The 27,655-nt window shown below is 39.4% G+C and overlaps 1 protein-coding gene across 4 annotated transcripts in view; it reads left to right on the top strand.

The window, feature by feature from the left end:
* Neb (nebulin) overlaps positions 1-27,655 on the top strand; it is a 207,758-nt gene that overhangs the window by 166,815 nt on the left and 13,288 nt on the right. For 3 of the 4 annotated variants that reach the window (XM_090343110.1, XM_090343109.1, XM_090343111.1), the window contains 24 exons: positions 2,213-2,317; positions 2,620-2,727; positions 6,008-6,112; positions 8,314-8,418; positions 8,837-8,941; positions 9,566-9,670; positions 9,761-9,871; positions 10,332-10,442; positions 11,060-11,161; positions 11,261-11,365; positions 11,710-11,820; positions 12,334-12,438; positions 13,652-13,756; positions 16,450-16,554; positions 18,090-18,200; positions 18,598-18,708; positions 19,267-19,380; positions 20,155-20,259; positions 22,564-22,668; positions 23,266-23,370; positions 24,101-24,193; positions 25,638-25,730; positions 26,654-26,746; positions 27,180-27,272. In XM_090343110.1, the coding sequence (XP_090199236.1) occupies positions 2,213-2,317; positions 2,620-2,727; positions 6,008-6,112; positions 8,314-8,418; positions 8,837-8,941; positions 9,566-9,670; positions 9,761-9,871; positions 10,332-10,442; positions 11,060-11,161; positions 11,261-11,365; positions 11,710-11,820; positions 12,334-12,438; positions 13,652-13,756; positions 16,450-16,554; positions 18,090-18,200; positions 18,598-18,708; positions 19,267-19,380; positions 20,155-20,259; positions 22,564-22,668; positions 23,266-23,370; positions 24,101-24,193; positions 25,638-25,730; positions 26,654-26,746; positions 27,180-27,272 (2,511 nt within the window). The remainder of the gene's footprint in view (positions 1-2,212; positions 2,318-2,619; positions 2,728-6,007; positions 6,113-8,313; positions 8,419-8,836; positions 8,942-9,565; positions 9,671-9,760; positions 9,872-10,331; positions 10,443-11,059; positions 11,162-11,260; positions 11,366-11,709; positions 11,821-12,333; positions 12,439-13,651; positions 13,757-16,449; positions 16,555-18,089; positions 18,201-18,597; positions 18,709-19,266; positions 19,381-20,154; positions 20,260-22,563; positions 22,669-23,265; positions 23,371-24,100; positions 24,194-25,637; positions 25,731-26,653; positions 26,747-27,179; positions 27,273-27,655) is intronic. The other variant, XM_090343112.1, reaches the window with a different exon arrangement.

The following is a 27,655-nucleotide window of genomic DNA, read 5'->3' on the forward strand; positions in this document are numbered from 1 at the left end:
AAATGAACTCTGAACGTGGTCCAGTGTAATGCTGAGACCGCCATCACCTGTATACATCAGATACTTTGAGCACTCTTCATGAGTAACTGAAATTCCTTCAAGTATTATTTCCAAACTGATATGGAAGTATGCGTGTGTGTGTGTATATATACATGAATGTATACACACACACATATATATAGTATTTTCCTCAAATAAATTTCTTAAAGATAAAGGTAGCAGTTTCAATAGCATTTAAATATCTATTTTTCAGAGTTGAAGCCCCACAACCAACAAAAAATAAATTAAAAATCTATTTTTCCCCAATGTCTAGTTATCACTACCATTTGGGAGAGATGAGAATAATCATAATCTTGCAGCTTTTCAAATGCATATTCATAATAGCATGTTTTTGGTAGCACTGAGGTTTAAATTCAGGGCCTTATTCTTGGCCCTCTACCACTTGAATCATGTCTCCAGCCCAGATCTTTGCCAGCTATTTTGGAAATGGAGCTTCTTGAGTATTGTACATATTAATTATTGCCCCCTTTTTTTAGTGGACAAAGGCAACATTTATTTTGACATGTTTTTTTTTAAGCTCCAAAAGACAAAAATAATCACACTGGCAAATCAGGGACTGTTAGTGGAGAGCAATTAGGTTGAAAAAAACAGGATATTATTTCTCACTAATGTGTCTTAATGGCCAACATTTCAGTTCTATGTTAGCCAGCTTTTTTTTAATGTTTCCCTTTTGTGTGTGCATGATGCTGGGGTTTGAATTTAAGAGGGTCTTATTCTTGTGCAGCTTGCATTTGACAAGTTGAACCCTCTCCAATCCATCTTTTTGCTACTTATTTTAGAGATGGAGTTTTGTGGACTTTTTTGCTCAAGCTAGCTTGAAACTGCAGTCCTCTAAATCTCAGCCTCCTGAATAGTTAGGATTATGGGCATCAAGCCATATTATCATGTTTTTGTTTTTGGTGGTTCTGGGGTTTGAGCTCAGGACCTTATGTGGCACTCTACACTGAGCCATGCTTCCAGTTTCATGAGGCCTTTTGAGTTCAATGAGAAATTTCTGGCTTACAACCAGCACATGTTTTCCACACACTTATTGCAATGTCACTGGTAAGAGCACTTTTCTATAAGGCCAACTGGAATGCACTACCTCTTTTCCATCATAGGCTGAAAGATAGTGATTATTGCTGGGTGTGGTGGCTCACACTTGTAATCCTAGCTACTTAGGAGGCTGAGATCTGAGGATCTCCGTTCAAAGCCCCAGCACTACAAAGCCATGAGACTCTTATCTCCAATTAATCACTAGAAAATGGGAAGTGGGGCTGTGGCTCAGTGGGTAAGGGGTAGCCTTGAGCTAAAGAGCTCAGGAACAGTGCGCATGCCCAGAGTTTAAGCCCCACAACCCCCACCCATGCTCCCCCCCCAAAAAAGATAGTGATTATTATTAACTACTGAGTATTCATAAAAGGTTTTTTATGAGACCAAATGAAAGGTTTAATCAATTTTTCATATCAGCAAATTGTTTTTATTATTTTAGTTTGTCATTCAATCCATGCATTGAAAGAGGAGGGTAGGCTATTCTTGTAAACATTCTGTTTGTTTGATCTTTCCCCTTAAGCTTGAAATGATTCCCAAATAGCTGTGCATGGGGTTTGTGTGCTCATTGTATCTGTCCTGCTTTAAATAGCTTATGTGCCTGAAAAAAATGTGACTTGTAAATTGCAAAAACAAGTGCATTAGATAAAATACTTTTCAAATTATGTATACTCTTGTTTATTTAATGTTCATTTCACATTTGATATGGAAAAAATAAATGATCATACATATTCAAACAATAGAGTGAAACAGTTTTTGTCAAGAGTTCAGAGAAGGTTCTGGGCCTGCTCTGAAATTCATTCTACATGTGCCCTCTCTTAATGTCATGGGGCCCTGTTTTATATCTATGAATATAAAATACATTAAAAACCATAGCCATTAAAAAAATAGCCATGAGAAGGGGTAACAATGTTTGTGAAGTAATGCACCTTCTATCTGATGAATATAATGTAACCCTTCTATTAATTACAATAAAAAGAATATAAAACAACATAGCCATTATCTCACCACTCTACCACTATTGCTAGCAAATACAAATTTTCCATAACATTTCCAGTTAGGATTTCTTGAAGCTCTTTACCTCAGTTCTGAGAATCATCTCATTCTTCTCTCCACCATTCAGATAAAGTACAGGAAGAAGTATGAAAAGTCGAAGGATAAATTCACCTCCATTGTGGACACCCCAGAACACCTGCGAATGACAAAAGTCAACAAACAAATCAGTGATGTGAGTACAAGCTCAAGATATTTGCTAGATAGTCTCAGATTCAGAGATACTGTGCTTCTTGGGTTGTCACATTTGGGAGACTACTGCCATTGAATAGAAGGACCAGAAATATCGCATGTTTGCTATGCACAGAACTCCCCTTTATCAGCAAAGAATTCTCCCGCCACATCTGCCACTAGCAAAGGGCATAGAAGCACCTGTTGAATTGGTAGAATTCTCCTTTTATATTCAAATAAATTTCTAGCTTGCATTTTACATCAAAAGTATAACATTCTGCCTTTCTGTCCTTTAATCTCCTTCAGATACTGTATAAATTGGAATACAACAAGGCCAAACCCAGAGGGTACACGACAATCCACGACACACCCATGCTGCTGCACGTCCGCAAAGTTAAAGATGAAGTCAGTGATGTAAGTGCCTCTCGGCCTCTCTCGGTCTAACAGACCCTGGCTCAGTGACCTATTCCTGTTTACCATCTAGCTGAGAGCTTAGTCAATCAAAGTCATAGTCATCTACTTATGATTCCGTGAGTTGACCAGGCAGAACTGAGTTTGTTGGCAGGCACCAGAGGCGCAGTTAGGCTTGCATAGCTAGTGATTATTACACAACAGCCTAGTCCCAGCTTAGGAGAACCACCCAGAGATGATATAAAATGGAAAAGTAAAGGAAACCCTGGTTCTGTGGTAGCACCAAGACCTTCAGTTTACAACAGAAGGGGGCATATGTAATATATAACAGATATATTATACATGTGTGTTGTGTAGATATACATATGTACACACATATACATTACTCAGGACAAAGGGACTTCTTTAAAACTAGAATGCATCTGGTTTATTCTACAATATATCACAGATGTACAAATTAGAGTGGTTATGGTTTGGTCTCTGTATAGCTTGCTGGGGAATGCTACAGGAAAAACTGACTAGAGTTACTGGGACAGTCATGGTTTTGACAAATGAACATGGCTGCTGGCTGAATCTCCACAGTAGCTAAGTCACCTGACTGGCAGCCAATGGTTTTTGTAGGTTGAGAGCTTGACTCTGGTACTGATGGAAGCCCATCCACACGGCATTGCCACATGCTTGGACAGCTCAGGTTTTAGCCAGATGCAATGGCTCACACCTGTAATCCTAGCTACTCAGGAGGCAGAGATCTGAGGATCAAGGTTCGAAGCCAGCCCAGGCACAAAAGGACCTAAGACTCTTATTTCCAGTTAACCTCTAGAAAACGGGAAGTGGGGTTTAGCTCAAGGGTGGGATGTTAGCCTTGAGCTAAAGAGCACAGGGACAACTCCTAGGCTGAGTTCAAGCCCCATGACCCACAAAAAGACAGAGAGAAAGAGAGAGAGAGGCAGAGAGAGAGAGAGAAAGGCGGGGGGGGGGGTGAGTTTTACTTTGACTCATAGTATGAGAAGATTTAGTCCATGATCACTTGGCCTTATATTTGCCACTTGTGGCATGTGAAGACACATGCTAGAGCAAAGCTACTCACCTGATAGCTGGGTCAAAAAGAGAAGTGGGGGGAAGGATAGAATCCCACTGTTCCTTTTAAGAACACATCCAGGGGTGGAGGGAGGGAAACGGGGACAAAAGCATGAGAAGGGGTATCAACATGTGAGAAGTAATGCACTTACTACCTGACGAATGTAACTGTAACCCCTCCATACATTACCCCAACAATAAAGTTTTTTAAAAATATCCAATAACTAGGAGTCCTCTTTTTCTCCCTTAGTTGTGGGGCTTGAATGTCATCCCTGAGCCTCTTTGCTCTCAAGGCTAGTGCCTTACCACTTGAGCCGCAGCACCATTTCTGGGCTTTGAGTAGTTAATTGAAGGTAAAAGGCTAATCAGGAGGTCAAGGTCTGAGGAGCACAGTTTGAAACCAACCCAGGACAAAAAGTCATCTCCAATTAACCAGCAGAAAGCCAGAAGTAGAGCTAGGCCTCCACTAGCACTAGAGCATAATTCTTTCTTTCTTTCTTTCTTTCTTTCTTTCTTTCTTTCTTTCTTTTTTTTGTCAGCCATGGGGCTCAGACTCTAGGCCTGGTCACTGTCCCTGAGCTCTTCAGCTCAAGGCTACTGCCTTACCCCTTGACCCTCAGTACCACCTCTGGTTTTCTAGTGGTTAATTGGAGATAAGAGTCCCAGGGGTGGCTTTGAACTGTAATCCTCAGATCTCAGCCTCCTGAGTAGCTAGGATTACAGACATGAGCCACCTCACGCAGCTAGAGCATTAATCTTGAGTAAATATACATAAGGGACTGTGCTCTAGTCCGGGATTCAAGCTCTGGCACAGGCACATGCACACACACACACACACACACACACACACAAACCAACTTTTTAAATGTTTACAATCTAAATTTGAGAAGTTATATTACATTTCAATTTCAAGTCCTATCTAGTTTTGATGGTGCATGCTTGTAATCTTAGTACTTGGGAAAGTGAGACAGAAAGATTTTGAGTTCAAAGCCACTTAGTGAGACCCTGTGGCAATGCCTTGACCGTGGCAAATTTCTTAGAATTGAGAATTGGTGACTCACACTTATATGCTAGCTACTTAGGAGGCTGAGATCTGAAGATCACAGTTTGAATACAGCCAGGGCAGGAAATTCGGGAGACACTTCAATTAAACAACAAAAGGTAGAGCTGTGGATCAAGTGGTAGAGTGCTAACCTTGAGCCAAAAAGCAGTTAGAGCTCTTAAGTGGAACAGCCCCTTCCCTAACACCACAGGGGGAAAAGCACTTCTACAGTCATATCCCCTTCCCCTCCCTGTTTTCTCATTATAAGAATATCCTGAATATACTAATGGAAAAAATACTATTTTCCAGGCCATCTCACTAAAGATATTCATTAAAATATTAATAATATAGGTTAGTGGTAATACCCAGGATAAATTCTATTGTGGTACCTTAAAACAGATTCCACCTTAACTCACATGAAATACTGAGAGCTTTCTTCAACAATTAGTGAGCAAGTCCAGATTGGACCCTAACATTGTGACATTTAGGAGAAGCAAAAGTGAATGATGCTGGAAATTCTAGGCCTGAGTTGGGGGAACTGCCCATTGGTCTATAGAGCCTAAACTTTCCCTGTCACCCTCCTATCCAAACTTACACATTCCAGTACTTTCTAGATAGGGCTCTAGCAGGGCCCTATCTACCACTTTACACATCATCAGACTCAAGTTTCCATGTGCTAGACACTACAAATGAACTAAGTGACATAAAGCCTTTGGCAGGAAAGGCTGAGTAGGCAGATTAACAATCACACTGTGACCTGAAAACAGGAAGCACTATGGAAGCACAGGAAAACAGGACCAAATTCTGTCCAGAGGAGCTGGTAGGGAAACTGTCTATACTATTAGCAGTTTTCAAGATGCTCAGAATCCAGACTTCCCTGGCTTCAGAAAGGGGAAAACAGGATGGAGAGTCATCAGCTGGCCCTTCCAGCACAAGCTATGGCCAGACTCACTGTGTTCTAGGGGCTGCTACTAAAATCTCAGGCACAACTTCAGAGCTGGGTGCCTCTGTGTAGCTCCATCCTTTCTTCATTGCTGACTTGTAAAAGTAAATAATCCACCTTAGAACTCACTGTCTATTACTTTCACTTTTAATGTTTTGATTTTTAAAATATTTGGTAGTCTTCTATCTAAAATAGCTTTATTGCTTTGTTTCTATCCCCAGTTGAAATATAAAGAAGTTTACCAAAGAAACAAATCTAACTGCACCATTAAACCAGATGCTGTTCATATCAAAGCAGCCAAAGATGCCTACAAAGTCAACACCAATGTAAGTTCTGGGGATTTCTCCAAGTCTTAGGCTGTTTTGTTACTCTAACAGAATACCCAAGACTGAGCAATTTCTAAAGGACAGAGATGTGTTTGGGTTAGAGTTCTGAAGACTAGGAAGGGGGGGAGTGCTGCATGAGCTCTCTTAACCTGATCACCGTTTAAAGGCTTCATCTTTTCATATCATCACAATGGCGCTGAATTTTCAACATGGACTTTGTAGAGGACATCTGAACCATAGCAAGACCTGATGGGGACTTTTCAGCTGTTGCTTCTTTTCATCCACATATCCTCCAGAGACTAAGCTCTAATATGTCAGCATCAAGAACGCTTCCCCCCTGGAGCATGGATACAGATGCAAAAAACACTGGCTGCCTTTGGCCCTAGTAGGGAAGCATAAGGAAGCAGGAGAGTGGTCTTGCCTCACACCGCATGGTGAATTGTTGGTTCTGAAGTGAAGTTGCATCAACCCATCTCTCCCCTGTGGTCCTCTCTGCCTCCTGAAATTTTGAAGGAGGCAGTTATTTGAGTCACACAGTGCCCTTGAGTTGGCTGAACTTTACTCTGCTCAGATTCTCCATCCACTGACTCATTTCTATGTTGCATCTTAAAGACTCATTCACAGAAACCATACTGTGCATTTAAATGAGCACTCACTTTAAAAAAAAATGCATCGATGGAGCCAGGCACAGTGGCTCACACCTGAAATCCTAGCTACTCAGGAGGCTGAGTTCTGAGGATCACTGGTGCCAGCCTGGGAACCAAAGAATATGAGACTCTTACCTCTAGTTAACCACTAAAAAATGGGAAATGGGGCTGAGGCTCAAGGGGTAGGGCAGTAGCCTTGAGTTGAAGAGCTCAAGGACAGCTCCCAAGCCCAGAGTTCAAGCCCCATGACTCACACACAAAAAAAAGTATCAATGGTATGATGTAACCATACTAATCCAACTAATGTCCAGAATACCAGAAACATGGGTTTTTTAGAGCCAGCAAACTCAGACATTTATAGCTGGCTTGCTTGTAATACCCTGTTAGCAGGTTGATGGATTGGGAAACATGGAAAAATAAAAATGAGGGACAGAGCAAATATATGTAGCCCAGGTTGGATTTGTATGTATATTATCTCTGATATTCTCATAACTTTTTGGTATGTGGAAATGTTTTCACTGTTTATTGAAAAAAAGGGGGGCTTTAATATTTCCAATGTTGGAACAAAAATGCTTTTTTTTTCTCAGTAAAATGGGGGTGGAGAATTCTCATTAAATAAGCTGGCTAAATAGCATGTTGTTTTTAGTATATAAAGTATTCCTTAAGGGGGGAAAACCAAGATGGGTGGGGGGTGTGGGGGGGGAGAGAAACGGGTACCAAGACATGTGAAAGGGTATCAATGTATGTGAATTAATGCACCTTCTATCTGGCAAATATCATGTAACCCTTTTACTAATTACAATAAAAAATATAAATAAAAAAAATAAAGTATCCCTCAAAAATTGGATTGTTAGGGAAGAATGAGATATGCCCGATAGGTAGACTCTCTCAGACACTCAGATTACATGCATTCCCGTGCCTCCAATTTGCAAAGTCCTAGGGCACCAGCTCTCTAAAACTGAGGAAAATTGGGACAGCAGACAAGCACCTCGGAAGCAGGCATCCTGGATGGAGTCCAGTACCAACACCTACTTTTGCCTCACCTACTTTTAGCCTTTCTAGGCAGTTCCTTAGCTGTTTCATTCAGAAGATTTCCTTAAGGCCTTATTAATTATTTACTTTTGTAATTTGTGAAGCACATGGAAAAGGTTTGGTGTGAGAAATTTAAAAATACTACACTCCAGTGAAGCTGGCCTGGCAGTTAAGAGAGTTTGTAGAATTATTTCACCCAAGGACTTGTTAAAGTTTCAGCCCCTACTGAGGCTGTCAACAGCTGACATCTCAACTGCTGCATAAAGTGTACAAGAATCTTAATAGAGTCTCTCTGTTATACTGAGAACTGTGATTTCTAGCATATAAGAAGAGCCAGAGTATGGCATTGGAAGCACAGGTCAGTTTTTAGAGCACTAGCCAGTGAGCTAAAGTGTCAGGTACCAAGTTTGAGGTCCAGTCTCTGATAAAAAAAAGAAAAGAAAGGAAATCCAGGGTGTCTCTGTATTTTGTGTTTGTGAATTCAGTCTACTGACTGAAGTGATGTCCATTGTATTAAAACAGCTAGACTACAAGAAGCAGTATGAAGCCAACAAGGCCTATTGGAAGTGGACCCCTGACCGACCGGATTTCATCCAGGCCGCCAAGTCATCCCTGCAGCAAAGTGATGTAAGACAAGAGACCAGCACAGTGGTCCTCCATATTCCCCCATGTGGTGCTAGTAAGCTGAGCTCCCATGAGATCCACAAAGAGATGGGTTGGGCATAAAAGGCAAGCTTGAGCCCCAAGCTTGGCCATTGAGATCAATCTCCTCCTGCTGGACCAGACTCTTCAGGCTGAGAGTCCTGACTGAGACAGGAGAGAACGTGGAGGAATGAAGCCTGGGGAGAGACTGGACCTGGCTCCTGAGTGGAAAGAAGTTCAGCAGAGGGTGACAGTGAAGGTCCAAGGAGCCCTGCCCCTCTAACTCTAGGAACACAGTAGTCTCCTCAAGAGAACTCCTGGATGATTTAAGGTTTAATTAAATGCCCGGCTTCCTCTTGTGCAGTAACCCTTCCCCTCTTCCTCTGCCTTTCTTCCACCACAGTTTGAATATAAGCTGGACCGAGAATTTCTCAAGGGCTGCAAGCTGTCTGTCACGGATGATAAAGACATGGTGCTGGCCCTCAGGAATTCTTTAATAGAAAGTGATGTAAGTATCCATCCCTTCCATAATAGCTAACATGACTCCATCTTCTATGGCACAGGCCCCAGGGACACATGGGAAATGACTGAGCTGCACTATAGGAGGTGAGGTGTGGTCTGACAGTGGCCCTGCCCTGAGTGGACACCAGAGATGCTTAACTGAGTGGCAGCTATGCAAAGGCTGCCAAACCAAAGTGACAATTCTTGGTTTATACCAGGCCACCAGACAGTCCACACAGCACAATAGAGGATTCGGAAGGCCTGGCTGGATTTGGCATGAGAGCTTCATCATTTCTTTTCTGTGGGACCACACTCTTCCCACACTGCAGTTTTCCCATCTATGGAGGAGGAAAATGAAGTCGCAGAGCGAATGGAGCCAAATGACATACTTGAGAAGGCCCAGAACTAAAGTATTTGAGATTTCGGTAGTTATGAAAATCTTGAGTTGAAAGTGATAGGGAAAAACACGGAGCATTTTCCAGAATGCCCAAGCATCACATCTTGAGTTCAGTGCTTCTAGTTAGTGATACTTTGCTTCCAATTACAACTTTGGGGTTTGGCAGCTGCATAAAAATACACAGAATACCTAGAGAAGCTAAAGCAATGCTTTCTTCACCCCCCGCCCCCACAGCTGAAATACAAAGAGAAACACATCAAGGAAAGAGGAACCTGCCATGCTGTGCCTGACACTCCTCAGATTCTCCTGGCAAAGGCTGTCAGTGGCCTGGTATCTGAGGTAACATTCCAGCACCCTGTGTGTTATGCTTCTGTCTTGGGTTGCAGCCCCAGAAAGACAACTTAACAAGCTCTCTGTGGATTCCCCTAGAACAAATACAAGGACTATGTCAAGAAGCACCTGGCCCAGGGCTCATACACAACACTGCCGGAGACCCGGGACACAGTTCATGTCAAGGCAGTGACCAAGCATGTCAGTGACGTAAGTGCCCAGCTCCACAGCTTAGTGGCAGTGTGCCACTTTACCTTACATCTGGTGGAAGAATGTGTCCTGCTGTGGCCTCTTTACCACTAAACTAACTGCTAAGCAATTCGAGAGGTTAAGGTCACCTCTATGTGCCTCAGTAATCTCTGCCCATTGTATCCTTCCTAAAAATACTAGAGAAATTGTACTAGTCCATTTTATGAGTCTCACATGGCTTCATGTAGTTTTAGGATAGATATTATGAATATGAAAGTTCGATTCCTTTATACTCAGTTCTCCAAAGAATGCTGGCTATTTCTGGTATTGTGTCCCAGACAGAAATAACAACAAACAAAAAAACCTAGAACATAGTCCCAGAGGGATGCCAAACTGGACTTTCTGGAAGGTCTTTTGAGTACTTCAAGTAAACCAGTTTATTCCCAGTTGCTTCTGCTCACCTGAGTGCCTCTCTGTTTAGACAAATTACAAAAAGAAGTTTGTCAAGGAGAAAGGGAAGTCCAACTACTCCATCATGCAGGAGCCTCCAGAGGTGAAACATGCCATGGACGTGGCCAAGAAACAGAGTGATGTACGTGTCCCTGTCCGATGTTCTCTGGGGCCCACTGGGGAAGAAGGTCCCATGTGGTGTAATGTCCTATCTAGCGTCCTACTTACTTTCTCCATTTATTAGTTATAAAAACAGACTCAGTGCCTATGTGCCTTTAATCATATAAAATAATATTTATTGAAATGGACTTCAAAAAATAGAAATGAGGGATTATTTTTCCAGTACTAGGACTAGAACTCAGGGCCTAGGCACTGACCTTGGGCTTTCTCAAGGCTGGCACTTCACCAATTGAGCCACAGCATCACTTTCAGCTTTTTTTTCTGTGTATGTGGTACTGAGGAATCAAACTCAGGGCCTCATGCATGCTAGGCAATCAACTCCACCATTAGATCATACTCGTGACCTAGAGGGATTTTGTTTATTTTTTGTCTTGCCTGTTCATTTATGTCTTTGAAAAGATGGGGGGCACAGAAACGGAGGGACAAAGGTGAACAAATGCAGCAGTAGTATATACTATGTTGAAAATGAACTATAGCAACTTATGGGTGGGGACAGAAGGGAAAAACTGGGAGAAAGTGAGAGAAGGGGTGACAAAACAGAATACCTTAGTGAGTAAGCATTTTCTTCCTCAAATAAAGGTTGCTTACAAAAAAGATGCCAAAGAGAGCCTGCATTACACCACAGTGGCTGATAGGCCAGACATCAAGAAAGCCACACAGGCAGCCAAGCAGGCCAGTGAGGTAAGGGTAGAGTTCAGTGTTCCTGGTCCCCAACAGATATTGCCAACAGAGTATTTACCATCAAGATATCATTACCTATTCTGGTTTTCTTGAATCCAGGTGGAGTACAGAGCTAAGCACCGCAAGGAACCCAGCCATGGGCTAAGCATGCTTGGTCGCCCAGACATTGAAATGGCCAAGAAGGCAGCCAAGTTGAGCAGCCAGGTAACAAACACAAATGGGCAAGTGGTGATGCTAATATACAGAGACTTGAATTCCCACAATGAATGTACAATATAAACAGCCAGAGGAACCCCAGGTCTTCACCTACTCTGCAGAGCTTTGTAAAGGACAGAGGGCTTTGTCTTGTCCAGGCTGTTCTCAGTCTCTACTGTATGGACATGCAGCTAGGAGTCTGTGCATTTAACTGTCCTCCTCTGGATGATACATTTTCTGACCTTTTTATGTATAACATGTGCATCTTCTTCGATACTTATATTTTCATTGTTCTTCAGTTCTCAAGTTGTTTGATGTTCAGGATTAATTCAGACATTTGCATTTGCTGTTAGGTTAAATACAGAGAAAATTTCGACAAAGAGAAGGGCAAGACACCAAAATACAATCCAAAAGACAGCCAGCTCTACAAAACAATGAAAGATGCTAACAATCTTGCAAGCGAGGTATGTTTTATAATTCTGGTAAATATAGCCATACTATTCTAGCCATGCATACTTGTACAATTTAGTAGCGTTGAGTATGTTAATCATTGCTTAAATATCTCTATACAATTTCCTAAACTTTTATATCAACCCAAAGAAAACCTATTTGTCAGCCTCTGTTTACTCTCAACTCCTGATAATCTCTACTTTCTGAATCTCTGGGCTTACTTACTTTACAGATTTCATATCATTGCAATCTACCTGGCTTATTCTAGAATTTTTCAAGGTTCATAGATATTATAGCACGTACTGAATTTAATTTTATTCTTTTCATTGTATGTATACAATTTGTCCATCTGTTCATGGAAGCTGGAGTTTTTTTCCACCTTAGGCTACTGTGAATGGGTGTGATTTTTTTTATATAAACATTACTAACATTTGTACAATAATGGATTCTTTACTATGATTTCAATTAGAGCTGTTTTCTATTTATGTGATTTTTTTTCTTTTGTTCTCTTTCTCACAAACATGTAGGTTAAATATAAGGCTGACCTGAAGAAACTTCACAAACCTGTGACTGACATGAAGGAATCTCTGATAATGCATCATGTTCTGAACACGAGCCAACTGGCCAGTTCTGTAAGCCCAGTCATTTGTTCCAGAGACAACCTGTCTCTTCCACTTGAAACCTAACTCCTTTTCTGAGCTTATATCCTCTTCTATATTGCTACTCATTACTTGATTTATTACAAAGCTTCTTCTACTCGAGGGCATTCCTCCAAAATGTACCATTGATCTTTCAAGTCTCCGTCAACTAGAATACCTCTCAGAATGTAAAAATCCTTCTACTTAGACAGGGATAGAGTTCAGTGGTTCAGCAACTGTTTAATGTGTTCAAGGCCCTAGATTCTATCTCAGCACACACACAAAGTTGGTTTTCTTGTTTTGTTTTGCTGGTTCTAGGGCTTGAATTCTGGGCTTGGACACTCTCCCTGAGTTTCTTTAGCACTTCACCACTCCAACTGCAGTACCATTTCAGGTTTTTTTTCTGAGTAGTCTATTGGAAATAGGAGTCTCATAGACTTTCCTGCCTGGGTGGCTTGAACTGCAATCCTCAGATATTAGCCTCCTAAGAGTATTACAGGTATAAGCCACTGGTACCTGGCTAAAAAGTGTTTACTGTTAGAATATTTTGGCTTTTGTGTCTAACTGGAACTCTACCACTTGAGCCATACCTCCACTTCTGCCTTTTTGCTGGTTAATTGGTGATAAGCATCTCTCAGGTTTGTGTACCCATGCTGGCTTCAAACCTTGACCATAGATCTGTTTCCCAGGTAGCTAGAATTATAGCTATGAGCCTCTGGACCCCTGTCATTTCTTATTTCTAAAAGCATAAGACTACTTGAAATAGTTATCTTTCATTTTTAGAGTTATAATTGTTATATTTATTAGCATATTGTTTTTACAAAGGGGTTTTGTCATTACATTTCTGTATATGTAGACCATGTACCCTAATCAAATTTACCTCTTCAATGACCCTCCCTTAATGTCCCTCCGCTCTTGAAACAATTTCAATAGATTTTACTCTTCTATTTCCATACATGCTTACAATCACTTTTAGCCTTTCATCACACCTAACTTTGAAGAAACCATGCAAACAGTGTTCATGTCTGGTATTAATGGACAATATTCTTTAAGACTTTTCCTTGCAACACCACATCTTCTTACAAGTTGATGTTTGCTAATCTCAGTTTGCTCTAAACCATGCTTCTGTGAAAGTGTCTAAGAGGGAAAAATTTGGAATGTCAAGCAGTGGTTCTACCAGTTGCCTTTTCTGCCCCTTCCCTCTCAGTACCAGTACAAGAAGAACTATGAGAAGAGTAAAGGCCACTACCACACCATACCTGATAATCTGGAGCAGCTTCACCTAAAAGAGGCCACAGAATTACAGAGCATCGTAAGTTCATCAAGACTGGCTTTCCCTGAACCGCATATCTATCTGTGATGTCAAAAATGTATCATGGAAAATGATACTTTAAAAAGCTATTGTTTGAGATAAGCACAAAAGTAGAGGTACTCCAAATTCCCTACCAGTTGAAAATTGTAACAAGCATTTACAACAATGGGGAAATGTATCTGCTACATGCTCAGCAGGTTACCAGCAAAGCTAGAAGCATTATGAATATATCCCAAAGAAGGCAGCATCCCTGATGTACCCCTCTGATCTGAGCCAAATTAGGAAACAGAAGTGATTGATAAAGAGTGGGGAGAATTGTAAACACAGAAGTGACACTATCAGGCTTGCCACTGAAGAAGTTTCTAGGTATATGAGAAATTGCTAAATTTGTAAAATGACTGGGGATTTTTCAGAGGAAAATAGTTGCCATTACTTAGATCTCTTTTTGACATTAGTTAGGGGATAAATTACTTCGAAAGGTCCCATGGGAAGCAGCCAGTGTCCCCAGGCCTCCATTCTAAAGTCTTCTTAGGACCAGGAAAGCTGAAAATATGGGGTACCATCCTGAACCTTTGCCTTTCTATCCTTCCAGTTTCTCCACTGTATAATATGAATGCTTAATTACGTTTTGTAAGGATGAAAGAATTTTATCTGTATAATACCCTTAGGAATCTTTTTGAGAATGTCAGATTTATTACAAATTCAATTTACCTAAAAATTAGTTTTCATATCTGTATAAATTTATATTGGCTACATTAAATAGCCAGCGATGACCCAGGGAGTTGCTTACTCATGAAGCTACATATATTATCACATAAAGATTCCAGATCTCTAATAAAAACTCCTATGCAAGAAAACTGGAGCTGCGTTGCAGCACTATTTACCATAGCAAAGATATGGAACCAACCCAGATGCCCCTCAGTTGATGAGTGGATCAACAAGATATGGTATTTATACACAATGGAATTCTATGCTGCTGTCAGAAAGAATGCCATTGCCCCATTTGTAAGGAAATGGAAAGATTTAGAAAAAAATCATATTAAGTGAAGTAAGCCAGACTCAAAGGAACATAGGCTCAGTGGTTTCCCTCATTTGTCCTAATCAGTAGAAACCCTGGGCTCTCCCAGCAGAGATTTACAATAGAATAAAACCTAGATACATAAGGCCATATAGAATGATGCTATATGAAAGGACCTCCAGGATATAGAAACAAAAGCCATATAGTAAGTAATTATTGTCCTTAGTATACTATGTTATCTCTCACCTCTTTTGCTGTCCCTTGGTTATCTCATATTGTTACAGTATTTTACCTTGTTATCTGATATATTGTATATATGCTTATTTGTTTATTTGAAATAGGATAGGGAAGGGGGAAAACAAGATGAGGGGTGGGATTGGGCGGGAATGGGGACCAAGACATGAGAAAGGGTATCAATGTTTGTAAAGTAATGCACTTTCTATCTGGTGAATATAATGTAACCCAATGTAACCCTTCTAATAATTACAATAAAATATATGAAAAAAAAAGAAAAGAACTGGAGCTGGCACTGGTGGCTCACACCTGTGATCCTAGCTACTCAGGGAGTTGAGATCCTCAGATCACAATTCAAAGCCAATTTGGGTACAACAGCCTATGTGATTCTTATCTCTGATTAACTACTAGAAAACCAGAAGTAGAGCTGTGGGTCAAGTGGTAGGACACTAGCTTTGAGCAAAAAAAACTTGGGGACCGCACCCAGGCCCTGAGTTCAGGCCCCATGCCCAACAAAAAGAAAAAGAAAAATTGGATTTTTAAAAAATCAGCGATATTGGTTAATCCTGAAACCAGATTTTTAAAGCTCATGGAATCCTAAGAGTTCCATAGCAGGTCTTGCCACTTGCTTCTAAGTAGTAAATAAAGAAACATGGTGTGAAAGAGATGGAAGAAGATTTATCACATGGCATAGGCATGCCATGGAAGATGACACTTCAGCGTATCTTTAGCCATCTCCAGGGAAAGACGTGAACTGACCTAGAGTAGGAGCTGGTGGCAAGGGGTGAAAGGTTTTCATGGTTAGCTTTCCAGTCACAGGCTGGGCCTGATTGACTGTTACAGTCCTTTTTTTGGAAAGATTCTAGGATAAACAAGACACAGTTGTCTGGTGGATGGTCTGTCTCGAAAAGACTCTTACCACTGGAAGTTTCACCCATTCTTTGTCACAAAGATGTTTGTCAATCAGTTCCTTCTTGGAATTGAAAGTGATTGTAGTATGATTGCATAGAAAATGAGCTTAAAACAGAGACACATAAAATGGAGGCAGTGACGCCAAGCTTTTCATTAACATGGAGTCCCAGCAAAAGCAGCTTGTAAGCATTTCTCCAGTGTTATTTACTGTTAAAATGTTCACATGTACAATCAGACCTTAGCTAATCTTAGGTATGGGTAATTAGCAGCAGATTTACTTCAGATAGTGATCAGTGATTGTTTTGTCTCCTTGAATCTAAATCTTGATTATGCCTTTCAGATAGCAATAGTCCTCCCCCACAGGCAACAACAAAAAGTTCTGAATCTGAAACACACCAGAAAAACTGTTATGAGTGGCAATGAAAGGAGCTAATTAGACAAAATGTATCAATTAAAACATCTTGTCCTTAAACTGGTGTCAGTCTAGAAAATGTTCAACAAGATTTCTAACAAGACTTTCTATCACTAGGTGAAATACAAAGAAAAATATGAAAAAGAACGAGGAAAGCCTATGTTGGACTTTGAGACACCAACATATCTTACCGCCAAAGAGTCTCAGCAGATGCAGAGTGGGGTAAGTTCTCCCAAAACATACCAGACAATAACCTTATGAACACCACTTCTGCCACACACATATCCAGCCTCCTGTCCAAAGTGGCAGAACTTTCAAACATGTGATCACGAAAATCTTTTTCATTGCAGAAATTCTACAGTTCATCTACATATTTTTTAAAATCCAAATAACAGATATTTGCCACATTTCAACAACCATTTTTATTATTACAACCAAGTTAGAAGGTAGCCTAGGCAGAATAGTCCAAGATTTCTACCTCCATTAACTATCAAAAAGCTAAGTGGCTCAAGTGGTAACATGCTAGCCTTGAGCACAGAAAAGCTAAAGGACAGGCCCAGGCCCTGATTTCAAGCACCAATACTGCACACATAGACATACATACAACCAAAAGTTTATAGTAATTTCAAACAATTAGTAAGTTTGAGTAAAGACTATATGGGAGTTCCTTTTACTATTTCAACATTTCTGTAAATTTAAAATTCAATTAGGACTTTTGAAACCACACACAAAAAATGTACTTTTAGTATCTACTCCAAGCCTCATAGACATAGAGTTTGAGGATTGAGCAGAGGATCTGGAAGGTAGCCTGGCCCTTTTAACAATTGACAAAACCTCAGGATTCCTGTGTATTTTTGTCCATCTAACCTATTCAGTGGTTTAAAAAAAATAGGTCCAAAATGGATGTTGGTAAGTTATACCTGTGATAGGAACTATTCAGGAGGTGAAGATCCAGAGGATCATGATTTGAGGTCAGCCTGAGCAGAAAGTCTGCCCAATTCCATTTCTAATTAATTCACACAAAAAAAAATTGTCTGCAGGTATGGCTTAAATGATACTGCCAAGCATAAACAAGCTAGCAAAATGAGGTCAAGACCCTAAGTTTCAAATTCTAGTACTACCAATTTTTTATAAAGGCTCAAGCCACTGGTTGCTTACCCCTGCACGCTAAGACTTAAAAGGACATGGCCATGTGCCAGGCACTGTAATGCCAAAGCCAAACAGTGCTGTAAGTAGTAGACACTCAATAAATGTTGGCTAGAAATGAAAAGATGAAAAAGAATCATACCATCATACTAAGCCAAACGGAAGACGTTGAGGAGGAGGACAGTTGTAGGATATGATATGATTCTGTTTCAAGAGCTTTAAAAATAGATGTTCTCAGAAAAAGTACCAACTTGCCTTCAATGGCCTCAGATTCTTCTGATATACTTCCTCCTAATTCACTTCAAGTTTTAAAACAAAACCATTTATCTATTTTTCCACTCTTGTGGGGACCAGCCCCTGTCCCACTCTTAGAGAAATGATGACGGTGTGGAGTATCAACATTTCTCAACTTCTAAGCTTCCATGGATCCATTTTACTATAAATGAAATATTTTCAGGACAATCAAATGACATGTTTCAAATATTTGACCATCAGTAAAACTGTGTTTAGGAGGCCATCCATAGAAAAAGAAATGTAATTGTTTTTCTTTCTAGGACTGAGAGATAAACTGTAACAGAATCTTTCTTGTCTTTCCTTTCTACTCATATTAGAAAGAATATAGGAAAGATTATGAAGAATCCATTAAAGGCAGAAACCTGACTGGCCTGGAGGTCACGCCAGCTTTATTACATGTCAAATATGCAACCAAAATAGCAAGCGAGGTAGTGGCCATTTGGTCTTTTCTTCCCCTCTTGATCCAAATAATGACACTAATGGCACTTGACAGTGTGTTCCCGCTGCCGTTTCCACCACCCCTCTTCACGTTTGGTTCTTCCACCTAATCTATCACCTCCTCTTAATTCTTCTAATTGTTTAGTAGACTACCTCTAATACAAATGTGCTTATTTTAGCATTCCATTCATGTCTAGTCTCTTATTTACTACTTAATATTAACTGATCAAGCCTATACCCTGCCTTTATTCATCTTTACTTACTCAACCATGAGCTGTTAAAATTCGCAATTGCTTTATTTTGGTGGGAGGGGAGGTTTTTACTTTTTACCTAAGAGAACAACCCAGGCTTTCTTGTCAGTGCTGTTGCTTTTACTTTGTGGTATAGAAAGAGTACAGGAAAGATCTAGAGGAAAGCATCCGTGGGAGGGGTCTCACTGAAATGGAAGATACTCCTGACATGCTACGAGCAAAGAACGCCACTCAGATCCTAAATGAGGTGAGACCATAGCCAAATGCATGCACATAGTTAATAGGGTTTCATCTTTCCACCCAAGTCACAGAAAGAGAGAAAAGTAGAGGCCTTTTGAATTCCAGGTTCAGTATGTGCCATAATTACTAATCATTCCATAAAATATGTGTCCATTTCCAAGGACAATTCCATAGTGGTTGTCACAACTGGTTATTTACCTGTATGAATTAGTCTAGACAGATTTGGTATGCAGATTTCAGTTAAAACATCATACCACACTGGAGTGGTATGACATTAATCCTAGTTGTATACCAAGCCAGATCTCGGATTTGCTTTCAGTGTTAACTTTGTAAGTAGAAAATTAAAAAGGCACTCAAAAGGAGTACTTACATTGGTTCACACTGACAAAACAGAATGGTGTCCCACAGTGGCCACTAAACATATCACTCCATCCTTTTACATGGACTGTAACAGTAGCATCATGTTTCAGATAGTATGTTTGAATCTGTATCCATTCCCATGCAGGTAACACCTGCTAGTAGAAGTTGAGTGACTTTATTTTTTTTTTTAACAATTGTTCTGTAGAAAGAATATAAGCGAGACCTGGAACTTGAAGTCAAAGGAAGAGGCCTGAATGCTATGGCCAATGAAACTCCTGATTTTATGCGGGCCAGGAATGCTACTGATATTGCCAGTCAGGTCAGTTTTTCTTTTCCATGTCAATCTTTCAAAAATGTAGTTGTGATTAGAAAAGCTTAATGGAGGGGCCGGGAGTTTGGCCTAGTGGTTAAAGTGCTTGCCTAGCATGCATGAGGACCCGGATTCGATTCCTTGGTACCACATACATAGAAAAAAGCCGTAAGTGGTGCTGAGGCTCAAGTTGTAGAGCTCTAGCCTTGAGAAAGTCCAAGGACAGGTCTCAGGCCCTGAGCTCAAGCCCAGGACTGGCAAAAAAAAAAAAATGCTTAATGGACAATGTCATCTTGTTTATAAGTGTCAGTCAAATGTACATAGTGGCATTCTTAAACATCTGCCTAATTCTTGATCAATCTTCTTATTTACTGCCAAAAATTCTTTGATTAGTATATTTGGGAAGTTCTTGCTCTGCTTTCAAGACCTAAATTTAACACATCTTTTAAGAATCCAGTGTTAAGTGGTGTGTGGGTCTTATATCTTACCTCTCATTCTTCCAGTCCTTCTAAAAAAAAAAAATCAGTGTTTTACTATCAATTATCTCCTTAGCCTTACTTAATCCTATATTGAACTAGACAATAAATCTGAACAATTAAGACCATTTTTCTGAATCTCATTCTTTAAAGCTATAAACACAATAGGAAGCAATGTCTGTTAAATGTGTAATGAATGAATCTATCTTGGAAAAAACACTATTGATTACTCATTTTAATCAAACCAAGCCAATGAATAGTATATACATTTGAAATACTTAACCAATTGCGGGGTCTCCTTCTACAGATTAAATACAAGCAATCAGCAGAAATGGAAAAGGCCAATTTTACTTCTGTAGTTGATACCCCAGAAATCATTCATGCCCAACAAGTCAAGAATCTTTCAAGCCAGGTAAGGACATTGATCAGACTGTCTTTCACATGCCCTAATCATACTTAAGACCTAAAGAGATTTTTTTTTCAAGGCACAATTTCCCCCATTTGAATAGAAAAACTTTTCCTTTGATACGGGATGACAACAGAGTTGAGATTTAATGTAAATGAAGAGCAGAGGATGGACCTCAGTGGTTAGGACTAAGTTCTTGGTTTGGTCTCAGGAACTGGAAGAAAACAAATTTGAAAAACTATAAAAGATATGGAGGGCCAGCAGTGTGGCCTGGTGGAGAGTGCTTGCCTAGCATGCACAAAGACCCAGGTTCAGTTCCTCAGTACCACATACACAGAAAAGTGATGCTGTGGATCAAGTGAAACGGCACTAGCCTTGACCAAAGGTGCTCAAGGAGAATGCCCAGGCCCTGAGTTAAAAAAATAAACGTGGCAGAAAAAAATGTGGATGGGACCAAGAGGAGGGAGCTGGGAGAAGGGATGACACTTTCCAAAAAGAAATTCATTACCTGATTTTTGAAACTATAACCCCTCCTCTCCATCACCTTTATAATAAATGTTATATATTCTATAATACATAATATATTATGCATATTATATATAATGAAAAGATTTGAAAGTATTAAAAATGTACATGGTACAACTCATAATTAATATATCAATATTGTAACATGTAAAGTCTCTTCTTATATGTATGTGGGAGAGCCAGGGAAGCTATACTCTTTGGGCAGCTAAAGCCTCAGAAGGGCTCTGGAAGGCTTAGTCACATGATTCTTTGGGGGCTCTCTCTGGCTGATACTTCAAAACCTAAGATACGGTCAGGTCATTTCCTGTACAATTCAGGCCAATATTTAAATTTGAATGATGGAATAGTAGGTAAACAAAACTATTTCTCAATACCTAAAGTAGAGCATATACCTAACAAGTTTTAAACTGAGGATTTAAGGCAAACTCACTCACAAATTCAAGGTAGGTTACCAAGTGTTTTTAATGCCAGGGACATTCAGGGCCTTTCTTCTTCAAATACTTTCTTTTCATATTCCATACACGAATAGATTTGTCAGAGATAAAAATGATCTCTATAAACTAGCCTTGCAAAGAGTTTTACTTTAAAAATAAAAATAAAGGATAAGAGAACTTCTTATTTTCATTTCCAGGAAAATGGGGAAATGGATTTTCATATATGCTTGTAGAAGTAGGAAAAATCATTCAGGGGACTTTTCCTGGACAAAGCAACTGTTTCTGAACTTCCTGTTCTCCCAGAAACTTCTGTTTAACAGTTGGCTCAGAATTAGGTTTTGTTTTGTTTTTAAACTAGGACAAAACTATCATTGCCTGAAACTATTTCACTGACTAAAATCTTCAGTATTTAGCCTGGTGTCCATGGCTCATGCCTTTAATTCTAGCTATTCAGGAGACTGAGATCATATTTGCAAGCCAGCCTGGGCAGGAAAGTCTATGAGAATCTTTTTGTCCAGATAACTACTAAAAAATCAAAAGTAGAGCTGTGGCTCAAGCAATAGAATGCCAGCCTTATGGGAGGAAAAAAAAGTAGTACACAGGCTCTGATTTCAAGAATACTACACACAAAAAAGGTATTTATAAATATAATTCATATATAATTCAATTTAGATATGAACAGATTTTACCCTCACATTATAAAAATGACTATAGTCTCTTTCCTCCTCATTCCTATTCACTAAATTTCCTTGAAAAGTATGAGAAAGCCAAATTAGAGAGAAAAGCAAACAAACATGGTAGCAAACAAAGGAAAACATTGCTGAGGCCCAGTAAGTGTTCTGCAGAGAATACGTCGTTATTCTTGGCATTGGCTGTGCATACGTCCAGGAAAAGAGCAGCCCTGTGAACATTTCTTTGCTTGTCAAAGACTATTGTGATTTGAGAAAGCCTAAGGAAACCGTTGGTTCAGACCAGTGGGTTGATCCGTGTTGGTCACAGTAGAGTATAGCCTTCTGTCCCATCAGGCTGGTTTCTGCAGCTCCAGAACCATGATCTGGAAACAAATTCTGTGACTGTTCAATACAATAGGCAGAAGCCCTGACCTCACTTGCTTAAAGTTCAATGAAAAAACTCCCTGTCACCTGTTAGATTGGCTTTCAGAAGGAGGCTAAGACCACTAATCTTCCTACTTCTATCCTCTTGTCTGGCTTCTGGCCAGACAAGATCTGATGGATAGATCTTGTTGATCTAACAGATTGGCAACTGTAGACATCACCGTCCCCCTCCCAAACTCCCTGGCCTGTATCCTTTTAGTGGTCACCCTCCTTAATTAATGGGGATCTGTTTTCAGAAAAAATACAAGGAAGATGCAGAAAAGTCCATGTCATATTATGAGACTGTTTTGGACACTCCAGAGATGCAGAGAGTCCGGGAGAACCAAAAGAACTTCAGCCTTGTAAGTTTTTATTGGCACTAAGGCAAAACCCTTTGGTGGGGTCAGGCAGGCTAAAAGGAGATGGTTTGGGACATATGTACTCAGGCATCCCACATTTGCTTGGGGGCTGTGGAGTGGCCATCTGCAACTCCACCCTTAGTGGGTATCTACATGGTTCTTTTCTGGATCACCTCCTATCTCAGTCTCAGCATGAAGTCCATCTGTTCCTTGCTGGGTGGCTTCCTGACATGGAAGCTGAACTCTTAGGCTTCTATTATTGGTGCCTTATGGCTGCCAAAATGATGCTTAAAAAAATAAGATGACCAATTTTACACACATCACGTTTTTAATTTAGTTTTGGTGGCTGGGGCTAAATGCAGCCCAGAGACAGAACATGCACTTGGCATTGCGAGACACTAGACTCAGTCTCCAGTGATTCTCCCCACAAAAGTCCTATTGACGAATTCTCTTTGGCAATCAGACTGTGAATACTGTGGCATCAACATTTTTTTTCTTAGTATGGATTTTAACTGCCTTTACACAATATAGAACAATTAAAATATATAAAGCAGTGTCGAAATTATAACACGACATTTATTTATTACTCTTTCTTCATAGCTTCAATACCAGTGTGACCTTAAAAACAGTAAAGGAAAAATTACAGTTGTTCAAGACACACCAGAAATACTGCGTGTTAAAGAAAATCAAAAGAATTTCAGCTCGGTATATTGATTATTTTCCATTTGATGCTAACCTAATAATTCCATTCTCTTTTTAAAATAACTCCCCAGTTAATACTAGTGGCTACTTGTTGAAATTCCCCTTCTTTGTTCCAAAATCATCACTCCAGAAACTGTTCAAAATAATAACTTACACCTAACAAAGTAACTTTTCTTTCTTTCTCAATTGTTTAATCCTAGAACAAGAATGTTTGTTGTCTTTTTTTTATTGTAATTAGTAAAAGGGTTACATGATATTTGCCAGATAGAAGGTGCATTAATTCACATACATTGATACCCTTTCACATGTCTTGGTACCCATTTCCCTCCCCCCTCTGTTGTCTTATTCTAAGAAGATGGATTTCTTTTTGGCTGTGTGATTTCTTTTATTATTCCTACCAAAGTAACTGACTGACTGCATTCTGTTTTTTATCCAGTATTAACATGCTATGATAATCTTAAAAGAAATCTCATCATCTTTTCCTCATCCTATCTTAATATGGTATGACAATTGTAAAAGAAATCTCAAGATATAGAAAGTAACTGGTGGTGTAATATATGGTTTGATGGAGAAGACATCAGACAGTACACAGGCTCTGGCCTGGAAACACTCTCTAGTGTCTTTTATTTTCACAGAAGTCCTGTGTCCTAGGGGAATGGGCCCTACTCTTTCCCTTGGAATTGTTGGTGTTCTCTTCCTTCTGTGTAACACTGTCCTGATTCTGAATGCCCAGGTTTTATATAAGGAGGATGTCTCACCAGGAACAGCTATCGGAAAAACACCTGAGATGATGAGAGTAAAGCAAACGCAGGACCACATCAGTGCGGTAAGGCACTGTGACTCCCTTTCTGTATTTCTGCTTCCATTTGGTAGTTATTTGCAGGGACCTCTGAGCTACACTCAAAATCTTTATCACCAAATTACCTGTATACTGCTTCACCATATGCACCAATAAGTACGCTAATCTCATATGCATAGGTCGGTGGCCCTTTTCAGTTGTCTGCCATGGAAATCAGGCTTTTGAGAAATTGGAATGTTAGTCAAAGGATAGGTCTTCCTGATCCTTGCTGAGAGTCCTAATCAAATGAACATTGCTGTAGTCCTCTCTTATTTGCATTTCATGCTTTAAGTTAGCCCCTAACCTTGATCCAAAAATATTAAATGGAAAAATCTATCAATACATATGTTTTAAATTGTGCATCCTTCTGAGTACAGTGAATGAAATCTCATGAAATTTTATGGTTTCCCACTCTGTGGCAGTTGGGACATGGATTATTCCTTTTTCCAGCATCTTCGTACTGTATATGTCACCTGTGCTCACTAGCTGTCCCATTATCACATACTGTCTGTTCTACAGCATCTATTCTTTTTGTTGTGGTTGCTGCAAAACCAGGACTTACACTTTGCTCATTAGGTGGTACTCTACTAACTGAGCCATTCCATCAACCCAGGTTCTGTAGTATTTGTATTCAAGTAGCCCTTTTTTGGCTTTGGGTTTTCTGAGACAGGATCTCACTGTGTATTTTCTTGCTGGTATGTTAGGTTGTTCTGGAACTCAAAATCCTCTGCCTCAGCCTTTCTTGTGCTGTAATCACAGATATTGTCTGAGTTGTCCTTATTTTATTTAAAAATGACCCCCAAATGCAAGACAGTGATGTTGGCAGGTCAGTTATGCCAAAGAGAAGCTAAATATGGTGCTTCCATTAAGTGAATATTCTCCATTGAAAGAAGAAGTTACTAAGGCCTGTATTAGAATGAATCTCCTATTCATGTATTAGTGTAAAAAAAAAGGAAGAAAATAATTTGAACTTGTAGTGTCACACCTCAAACTTCAAAAATATAGCCACAGTACATGTTAAGTGCTAAGTTGAAGAGGCAATAAAACTTGCATATGTGCAAAAATAGCAGGAATAAGTAATATAGAGTAGGTATTGTAGATGATTTTAGACATCCATTGGACCAGTGCAAATAAGAAAGATGAGGGGTTACAGAGGTGACAGAGGAACTAAGTATCTCTCCCCTGGCCCAATATCAGAATGTGGCCCCCTCCAAACTAAGTATAATGATAGTGTTATCCAAACTGTGATTTTAGAAACTGCAGAGAGGCTGGGATTGTGGCCCAGTGGTAGAATGTGTGCTTAGAATGCACCAGTCCCTGGGTTCAATCCCCACTATCATTCCCCACCAAAGTTAAAAGTCTACGAATCGAATACATGTTGTAAAGAACAACTACTCAATGTATAATATAATACCTTTCTCTTTGTATTTAGGTGAAGTATAAAGAGGCAATTGGACAAGGAACTCCAATCCCTGACCTGCCTGAAGTGAAACGTGTCAAAGAGACCCAGAAGCACATTAGCTCGGTAATGGCCTTTGCTCTTAGCATGTGTTTAGATGACTAGCCACTCCATCTGCTACCCAGTTTCATTCATTACTTGGGGGAAGCTGTGAATCTACCTAGGTCTTGAAGGGAATACTATGAATTGCAAAAAGTAGATAGGAAATCCATCCAAATCATATTTAGATCTTATTCCATTTTCACTCTGAATTTATACTATAGATTCTTTTGAAGTTTGTTGTCCACTAATACAGGGGAAATAGCTCATGGCTACTATGCCACGTTGCATTGTAACTTCTTTTGTTTTGTTCTGTTGTTCATGATCCGTCCTGATGCCTTGCTGGTTTAAAAGGTGGAAAATAACTCTGTTACCAAGATGAGAGAGATTTTTTAATGATTCCTGAACATTTCCTGACAAAACAAAGAAGTCACGTTTTTAGCTTGTCACTGAGTCTAGGATGCAAACCTATTTCTGATATAAACCTGTAGATTATTGTGTTGTTTACCACCCCTATAGAATACATTGATTTAGGCTAGAAGTCTAACAGTAAGAGAGAAGAAAAGAAGCAAGGGGCCAAGGAAAGCTCTTCTGCTTTCTCCATCTATATCCAAAGATAGATGCACTAATTGTTTGCTAAAATTCTTAATGACTGCAGAATAGAGTATCATGTAACTACAAAACTATAGAATAAGCAAGACAGTTCTCAAATGTATTTTAGGAATGCACTAAATATTATCTATACAAAATTTGTACTTAATTTTCAAGTTGGTAAAATTACTATTTTGAGGGGATGCATTTATAGAATTTATTTACCTTAGTTCTTGGGTATCATATTTGAAAGCTACACTCAGTTGTTTTTATGGGACTTGCCATGTGGCCCAGATAGCAGTAATCTAAAGGACTTACGGTTATTTTGCCTTCTGGGGTATTCTAATTATTTTCTACAGGTTATGTACAAGGAAAATTTGGGAACAGGCATTCCAACCACTGTTACTCCAGAGATTGAAAGAGTCAAACGCAATCAAGAGAACTTTAGCTCGGTATTTATAAATATATCAAGTAAACTATTCCCCATTATTATAAAACTACCAGAATAATCTATCATCCTTTTTTAAAAAATAACCTCATCCTTTTTTTAAAAAAGTAACTCTTAACAGATTTTCTGTGTCTGTGTGTATCATCATCTGACCCAATATAGAATGACCCACTCTTACAACTAGTCTGAGTGCTTAGGAAAAAAAGACTTGAGTAGTATTAACACACAATTGTTTAGTATACTCACTTGTAACTCCATTATGCTGTACATTATACTTTCCATTCAGGAGTTAGCACTCAGAGCTCATCCTTTAAAATCCCTAAGTATAAATTCTTACTAAATATTACTTACTAAAACCCTTGTACCTAACCCTCTTCCTTCCTCAAGCTTTTGTGCTCATTTTGAATGTCCTCTGGATACTTTCTTGTATCTCACAGGTTTTATACAAAGAAAACTTGGGGAAAGGAACCCCTACAGTTATCACTCCAGAGATTGAGAGAGTCAAACGCAATCAAGAGAACTTTAGCTCGGTATTTCTTAGGGGTGGTGTTACTTAGGGGTGAAAAATAAAATGTAAAAATCCTTTACAATAATAATGTAAAATTACTAAATTCATATAATGAATGAGATCAAGCATTTCCTAGGTTTTCAACTCAAATCTAATTCAGCATTTACTTCAGTGTTGGTGTGAAATTTTAACTATCTTTTTTCTAAAAAAAAGATACCTTACCATTTTCCTTTAACTCATAAAACTATTTCCTCCCTCCATTATCATTTTCCTTTAACTCATAAAACTATTTCCTTCCTCCATTTCTTCTGTAATCATAGGTGTTTTAACTGGTGTGGAATAAATCAAAATTAAGATCTCTAACACCTATTTCAAAAGAACAACATGCTAATCAGAATTTAATTT

This window comes from Megascapheus bottae, chromosome 12 (assembly GCF_031878675.1).
Source record: "Megascapheus bottae isolate mThoBot1 chromosome 12, mThoBot2.hap1, whole genome shotgun sequence".
Taxonomy (NCBI): Eukaryota; Metazoa; Chordata; class Mammalia; order Rodentia; family Geomyidae; genus Megascapheus; species Megascapheus bottae.